Source organism: Polyergus mexicanus, unplaced genomic scaffold, assembly GCF_030449975.1.
Source record: "Polyergus mexicanus isolate NDT 795.1 unplaced genomic scaffold, iyPolMexi1.0 SCAF_289, whole genome shotgun sequence".
Taxonomy (NCBI): Eukaryota; Metazoa; Arthropoda; class Insecta; order Hymenoptera; family Formicidae; genus Polyergus; species Polyergus mexicanus.
This window is the reverse complement of record NW_027223609.1, coordinates 1273-9659: the sequence shown is the minus strand read 5'-3', so window position 1 is coordinate 9659 and position 8387 is coordinate 1273. Positions and strand designations below refer to the sequence as shown.

Here is an 8387-nt window from a genome sequence, read left to right as displayed (position 1 = left end):
AAGACAGCCGAGATCAGCCCTCGAGTATCAAATATCGCAAGTAACAGGAAAACCGCAAACAAAAACTGGATTAGATCTAGTAACTCTTCTCATCCAGGAAATTAAAAAAGGGAAATTAAACCTACTGTTTGACACAGGAGCAACGATTACATTAATAAAGTTAAGAAATCTAAAAGGAGAAACCATGATTTACGAGGAGCAAATGGCACTCACTGGAGTTACAGAACACAAAATGAATACAATAGAAAAAATCAAGACAACGATAATCCTGAAGAACCGAAAAATACGGCACTCAATTTATATCGTGAAAGACGACGTCCCAATTGATTATGAAAGAATCCTAGGAGTAGACTTTCTACAAAAACACAAGGTAACGTGCGATTATAATAAGAAGCAGATACAGCTAGCAGATATTAAAATTATATCCGTACCGAGCATTAACTTTAATACCGCGTAGCGAGACAATTATTCAAGCTACTACCGACTCAAATAAAGTAGGCATAATACGGGCTGAGGAAACAGCCTGGAGTCTTTATTGGCTAATGCCTAGTAAAGCCAGAAGAATTTTCCTGCCTAATAAGTGTTGTAAACACTACCGAAAAATATACAATATTAAACTACCAACTCCATGCGTAATAGTCCAAGAAATAAAAAATACAGCGGCTCAAAAATGCAATATTCAAAAACAACAAGAGGTTACAACACTTTCCCGTCGCGAACAAATAAAAAATTTACTGCGTATACAATACCTAACACCTAAATCAAGAAGAGAAAAAAACACTGCTAAAAATTTGCGAAAGTTTTAGCGACATATGTTATAAGGAGATGCACTCACTTATACTCCTACTATCACACATGAAATTACGGTTCAAGCCAACAGTGCACCCGTAAATATACACCCATATCGCTTACCAGAAAAACATAAACAAGAAGTAAATCAGCAAGTAAAAGGCATGCTGAGAGACAAAATCATTAGACCAAGTACCAGCCAATGGAATGCTCCATTGCTAGTGGTCCCTAAGAAGACCGATGCGTCTTAGGTAAACAAAAACTACGAATAGTCATAGATTTTCGAAAGTTAAACGATTTAACAATAGGCGATTCCTTCCCATTACCTAATATACCGGACATACTAGACCAACAGGGAAATGCAAAATACTTTACCATCTTAGATTTAGCGTCAAGTTATCACCAGATACCCGTGGCCGAAAACGATAAATGCAAGACAGCGTTTTCTACACCGTACGGGCATTACGAATTCAATAGAATGCCGTTCGGATTAAAGAACGCGCCAGCCACATTCCAGCGGTTCATGAACTCTGTGCTGACTGGGCTACAAGGAATCAAATGTCTAGTTTATTTGGACGACATAGTCATATACGGAGCAAGTTTAAAAGAACATAATATACGGCTTATCGAAGTATTAAACATGTAATAAACCGCTTTCGCGAGGCGGTCGTGGATAACTCGGTCGGAATCCGGGGCTCGTGAAAGGGTATCGAGAGACGAACAAAAGCAACGTGAGGTAAAATATAATTTATTGCGTGTAAGTATGTGTGTATACAGAGTGAGTGTATGTGTGTAGTTGTGTGCGAGTGAGACGATAGGCAAGCGAGTGCGTGCGCGAACGTATAATATCGAAGTATGAGGTAACAATGTATCGAAGGTATGCATGTGAGGCGAATGACGATCGGTGTGTGACACAATGCACTCGTGTATGTGTGAGATGTGGAATCGGTTAGCGGTGCGGTCGTGTCGGTCGCGGTGCATCCGAATTACATGCACGTATGCGCGGCGCGGAGCACGATTTCGATATAATATCGATTACGCTAGCGGATCGTGATGTCGGCAGAGGCCGCTAACTGTCGGGCGATAATTTTGATCGGGCCGGTGGGCGGTCCTTAGACGCGCCTGTATTGATTCGGTTGCGTCGATCGATGTCGCGGCAGGATTAGATTCTCCCCCTGAGCGGGACTTAGCGCGCCGTATTAATGGCGAGTCCGATTTCGTAAATGGCGGTCGCGGAATTACTGTCGGTTCGTGAATAGCGTTTTGTCGTTTCGTCCGGGATAGTCTGTCCGTGGAATTTAGGAGTGCAATGGCCGACGGGAACACCCGTCAATGGCAGGAAACTCCCTACCACTGGTTGATCGCTGTTGCGCTTAGGTGGACGGATTGTTCGAGGCGTCGAGAACTCTCGGCGGAGGTTGAGTACGCCCAACCTCGTTTTCCTCTTTTCGTAAAAGATCGGAAGGATCGCTCTTCGAGATGCCGCAAACTCTCGGCAGAGGCTGGGTACTCCCAACCCCGTTTTCTCTCTCTTTGAGCGGTTATAGGATCGTAGCGGATTTCCAGGCGTCTTACAGACTCTGGCGGTTGCGGAAGATCTGGTCTCGAGATGTAAAACGTGCCCTATTTATACCGCTTTTCCGGCGGGTGCGCGTGCGTAATATGCCTTAATATTTTAAAGCATATTGTTTAACGGTGAACCGCCGCGCGCTACTCGGGTGGTTTCGGGAACAGTCGGTACGGTTACCCGAGCGCAGCGACGATTCCGGGTAAACACGCGGCTTAACGGCGGTTACAAATCGAAACGTTTATTATCTCTTAAAAATGAGCACTCGGCGCCTCCGCATTATGCCCGACCGGTGTTTGTCGGGCATGATGCGGAGGCGCCGAGCGCCCATTTTTAAGATGTCGAAAAGCGTTCGAATTTATAACCGACGCGTTTGTTTACCGGGAGTCGTCGCCGCGCTCGGGTAACCGTACCGACCGTTCCCGAAACCGCCCGAGTCGCGCGCGGCGGCTCAACTTGAAACAATATGCCTTAAAACAATCAGGCATATTACGCACGCGCACCCGCCGGGAAAAGCGGTATAAATAAGGGCACATTTTCGATATCGAGACCAGATCTTCCGCAACCGCCAGAGTCTGTAAGACGCCTGGAAATCCGCTACGATCCTAGAACCGCTCAGAGAGAGAGAAAACGGGGTTGGGAGTACCCAGCCTCCGCCGAGAGTTTGCGGCATCTCCACGAGCGATCCTTCCGACACACTACGAAAAGAGGAAAACGGGGTTGGGCGTACCCAGCCTCCGTCGAGAGTTCTCGACACCTCATCCGCATCCGTTCGTCCGCGTGCAACGGCAACTGTCCAGTGGTAGGGAGTTCCCTGCCACTGACGGGTGTTCCCGTCGGCCGTTGCACTCCTGCATCTTACGGGAAACTCATCCCCGACGAGGCAATACCGCGATATCCACGAACTCGCGGTAATTCTGCGACCGCCATTACCGCGACCGGACTCGCCATTAATACGGCGCGCTAAGTCCCGCTCAAAGGGGGAGGATCTAACCCAGCCGCGACATCGATCGACGCAATCAGATCGATACCGACGCGTTTAAGGACCGCCCACCGACCCGACCGAAATTACCGCCCGGTAGCTAGCGGCTCCTGCCGAAATCCAGATCCGCGCCAAGTAATCGATATATTTGCGAATCCGCCGAAATCGCATCCCGCACCGTGCATCCGTGAAGCCGTGCATATAATGCGGACGCACAACGACCGCCGCGACTGCCGCTAAACCAATCCGACATTCTCACATACATTGTAAATACCACACCGATATTACACATTCGCACACGCACTCGCTCGCTTATCACTCACTCACATACAAGCGCATACACACCGACACACACCATAATCACACACACACACTCACTCTGTATACACACATATATCTAAACGCAATAAAGTATATTTTACCTAACGCATCTATCGTTCGTCTCTCGATACCCTTTCACGAGCCCCGGATCCCGACCGAGTTATCCACGACCGCCTCGCGAAAGCGGTTTATTACACCATTTTACGTAAACCTTTCGACGCAGCACCTTTTCTACGAGATATACGTCGGGATCGCCGACGCGCAGCAATTCGTACTCGTAGAATCCTCCAGCGATCGGCTCGCCGCGCGAATCCTTTAACAGATACGGGATTAGTCCGTTGTATCTTAGTTATTCGAAAAATCTCTGTAGCCCAGTTGGGTGTAAAGCCTTTCTCGAAAATCGTCTTAAATTTACTGACGCGTACCGGATCGGCTACTTTGAATTTCGCCGGAGCCGCGATCTTTATATTGCTGTATACGGTATTTAAAAGTTTATCGGCGATCGCTGGAGTCACGTCGACAGGTCTCATACTTATAGTGCGATGTTTTCGCGCGTTATATTCCTCGACGAGTCGTGGTAACTCGTCGATCCACTTGTATGTTCCGTTTAGCGTGAAGTACTTCCACATAGAGTTTTTGAGTGTACGATTGAATCGTTCGACTATCGACGCTTTCATCACCGAATACGTCGAATAATGATTTACTCCGCGTTTCTTCGCGAAATTTCGCATATCGGCGTTGTAAAATTCGTTTCCTTTATCGGTCTGCAGATTTTTCAGACACCGCTTAGAGTCTCGCATTATTTTAGATAACGCTCGAGTAACCTCGTTTGCGCTTTTGCTCTTAAGCGGTACAGCCCATGCGTATTTGCTTAATGCATCGATAACGGTGAGTATGTAGTTGTGGCCTTTGTTGAGTCTCGCGTAAGGACGCATCTCGACCACATCCGCTTGCCATAGGTCGTCGTACCCGCGCACCGCAACGCGACGACGCGGAAAATTTCTTCTCGCGGGCGCGTGCAATTCTTCGACTAGTCTTCGTTTTTCGACGCTCATAATTCTCTTCTCTTTCTCTCGAGAATATTGGATTGAATCTCTCTTTCGAGCGGATCGCCGCTCCCGCTAATCTCTCTTTCGAGCGGATCGCCGCTCCCGCTAATCTCTCTTTCGAGCGAATCGCCGCTCTTGCTAATCTTTGCCAGTTCCCTCACTCTTTTCGATAGCTCGTCCGCGTCTCTCTTCAATCGCGACGTTGAATTTTCCAATTCTCGTATCTTCGTCTCGGATTTCACCGCGGAATTCGCCGCGATGCGCGATTTTTGATTTAGTTCCCGTATTGCTTTACCTTGATTGAACATTATTTTATAATCGCTCGCGTTTCTCGTCGAGAACTCCGCCGCGTTGAGCGATATAGTTTTTTTCGCGATCTCGATTTGATCGCTTAAATCTTTAATTTGTTTATCCAAAACATCGATCCGTTTATCTAGAGCATTAGCGCTCGTTTCTATTCTCGAAATGGAATTTTCCACGGCGTCTATTCGTTTACCCAAAGCGCTATCGAGCTGAGCGAGTCTCGTGAACAGTAGAATGACGCCCTGCCCCGCCTCGTTCGCGTCTTTTCTCAATTGCGATGTGATTCCTTCGGCGTAGCTTTTACTTGTCGCATCGGCGTCCTCCTCAGGTTGAACCAAGCGTTTTATCTTGCGCTCTCTCGCGTCGTACTCCATGGAAGAACTTAGACACAGCACGTTATCGCGCACGTAATTTCGCAGAGACTCGATAGCCGGACGTAGTCTTCCGGTTCTCGCGTCGTAGCCTCGGTTTCTTAGAGGTGAGCCGAATTTGCTCACGGACATCGCGAATTCCGCGTACGACTGCGACGGTTCGATTTATACGATTGCTCCTGTCTCGCGAAGCTCCTCGATTATCAATAGAATCTCGTTTTCGCGAGCGTTGTTGCCGGCTCGACGCGAAGCATCTAATAATCGCAGACGATCCACTAATTCGTTCGGATCGTCCCAATGAATGTAATTGATTTTATTGTTCGTGACACGCATAGTCGACGGTACGCGATCTGTGCCTGTTTTTTTCGCACCGCTGCTATGAATAAGCGGAGCGATAATGAATTTGTATTTGTATCCTTTATTTCCTAAGACAGACTTTTTAGCATCATGATCGCGTCTATGAGCGTTCATTGTTAACAATATACTTCTGTATGTTAATTTATTTTTTTCTGTATATATGAGACTATTAGGAATTTTCATAAAAATTAATTCATACAAACCGGGAGTACCAATATATTTAATCTCATCTATGAATATGGAATCATTCGCGTCTACGTCAAATTGCTTATCGCCGAGCATCGCACTTTTCTCGCCGATGTAAACTCCGTAAACGTGATCGATCTCGTTCGGCGCTTCTCTGCCGAGAAGAGTCCCCATATATTTTCGCCCTAACGGTCCTAATCGACCGTGCGATATTTCGCGATCTTGAGAAATTCGCGAAATTTGTTTAACGGGTATTTCGAGCGTCGAGGGCGATTCGAGACTCTCGGATTCGAACGTTTCGTATTCTTCGGTTTCGTTTCGCGCGAATGGATCTCTTTCGACGGAAGACTCGTTTAATGGAGTAGAAACGGCGTTCAATCGTCGTCGCGCGCGTATTCGTTTCGCTTTAGGTTTTTTCCAAACGGGAGTCAGCGCTTCGTCCTTCCATTTTTCCTCGACGCTCGTTGTTGAGGGTGAGGCGTCGATCGCGTCTCGTTTTATCGTTTCGCGCTTAATTTCGTTTCGCTCTATCTCGTCTCGCTCGGCGCGATTAGCGATGCGTCGCAGCGGTTCGACGATCGGTTTGAAACAACTCTCTATCGCAATCTCGCTTTCCATTTTGCCGGTCTTCAATGCTCAGTGTTTTTTACGAATCGACGCGCGCGTCTTAGCTATCTCTTTCGCTGTCTTTTCGCGTTCACCGATATCCGTCGAGACCATTGCGACTTCTTCTAGTTCGCGGGAGAGAGCGATCGGCGCGTTCGACGTATCCGCGACGACTGATCGCTCTACGGTACAATGAAGTCGTTAAACCCTCGTCTGTATCTACTGGCGCAAAGCGCGCTATCTTTGTCGATCACTAAGAAACCATATTTATACTGCCAACACGCGCGACATAGCACGTGAAAATTCTCGTACGACATATCCGTGTTCACGTGATCGTTGTATGCGTGACGTAAATTAGTGCCATCCTGTTTAAAGAGAATTAACAGATTCGCGTTATCTCGAATCAAATGTTTCGGTATTTTAGCATACGTTTGACACAAATAGAAGCAATCGACGTTCGAGTGTCGACCCATAGCGAAATATTCCCTGATAGTATCTTGTTTGTCGCACACTACATCGTCGAACACGAATATCGAATTCGGAAGAGCTTCACTGGGTGAAATAACATCAAAGTTATTAGAAAATGTAAAATAACCTATATCTTCCATCGGTGTTAATAAATTTTCTAAATATTGATATTTAGGCTGCTGCAACGACTTCGAGTAAACGTAAACGTTCTCGAAGCGTACGCCATGCGGACTCTCCAACAAACTTATTAACGCGTTTGTTTTGCCGCAACTAGAAGGCCCGCAAATGACGCAGCGAATAGCGCTCGGTAATAGACGACCGTGTCTACGCGTTTCTTTCGACGGTCGCGTCTTATTGTCGAGATTCGTCACCTTTATCGCGATCGGTTGCCGCACGAAGCGCATTCCTCTTGCTGCGCGCGTGCGCGGTACACTCGCGTGAGGCAGGACGAGACCTTTTTATTTATATACGAATAGATCGCCATCAATCGCGCAGTAGCAAATTGCGCGCGGTGAATCGAGATGTTTATTTTACTAATAGATGGCGACGATATTCTCGATTTCACCACCGATCAATTGCGGTATATTCCGAAAATAATTTTATTAAAGCATTTCGGTCGCTACGTAGAACGATTGTGGGAGAAACTGCCTGAATATATAAAAGTGGATCCGGAGGTGCGGCGCTACCGTCGATGTCTAGAGCATTATAATCGCCCTTGGCAACGTACGCACATCGACGGTCCGGCGCCGCTTGTTAAAGATTGCGGCGAATGCAATTCGCGAAACAGCAGTACGGTGTGAGCCATGGCGCTGGCTTGTTGAATAGAGTGATAAATGCGCTCCCTTTCGAACTACATATACCTGGATATCAATTTTGCGGGCCGGGTACTCGTCTCGCGAAACGACTCGCGCGAGGCGATCGAGGCGACAATCCTCTAGATGCGGCCTGCCGCGAGCACGATATCGCGTACTCGCGAAGCGGCGAGCTCGCTGATCGACACGTCGCCGACCACGCGCCCGCCAAAAGAGCGCGCGAACGCGTCGCGGCTAGAGACTCGACTCTCGGCGAGAGAGCCGCCGCAGTGGCTGTATGGATGGCTATGAAATCGAAGACAAAACTTGGAATGGGTACAACGAAAATCAAGAGAAAAAAGAACAAAAGGAAAATAATCGTTACGAGGAAAAGAACGCTTCCGATAGCGAAACGCGTCGGCTTTTTACCCCTGCTACTGTTATTGGGAGCTCTCGGTTCTTTGGCCGGGAGAGCGGCAGGAATCGCGAAAGCGGTGAACGATCGCAAAGCAGCGCGACGACAGCTGGAGGAGTTGCAGCGCCACGATCGCGCGATGGAAGGTCGCGGTTTATATCTCGCGCCATACAAACGCGGGA

At 47.7% G+C, this 8387-nt stretch overlaps 1 protein-coding gene across 1 annotated transcript; it reads right to left on the bottom strand.

Moving 5' to 3' along the window:
* Window positions 1-4710: 4710 nt before the first annotated feature.
* Window positions 4711-5514, bottom strand: LOC138944585 (myosin heavy chain, clone 203-like). Its single transcript, XM_070315405.1, has one exon. It carries the CDS (start codon window positions 5512-5514, stop codon window positions 4711-4713), a length of 804 nt encoding a protein of 267 aa, XP_070171506.1.
* Between the last annotated feature and the right edge of the window lie 2873 nt (window positions 5515-8387).

Excerpts from the sequence above, each read along its gene's own strand:
- LOC138944585 (XM_070315405.1), bottom strand. The coding sequence starts at position 5,514 with ATGTCCGTGAGCAAATTCGGCTCACCTCTAAGAAACCGAGGCTACGAC.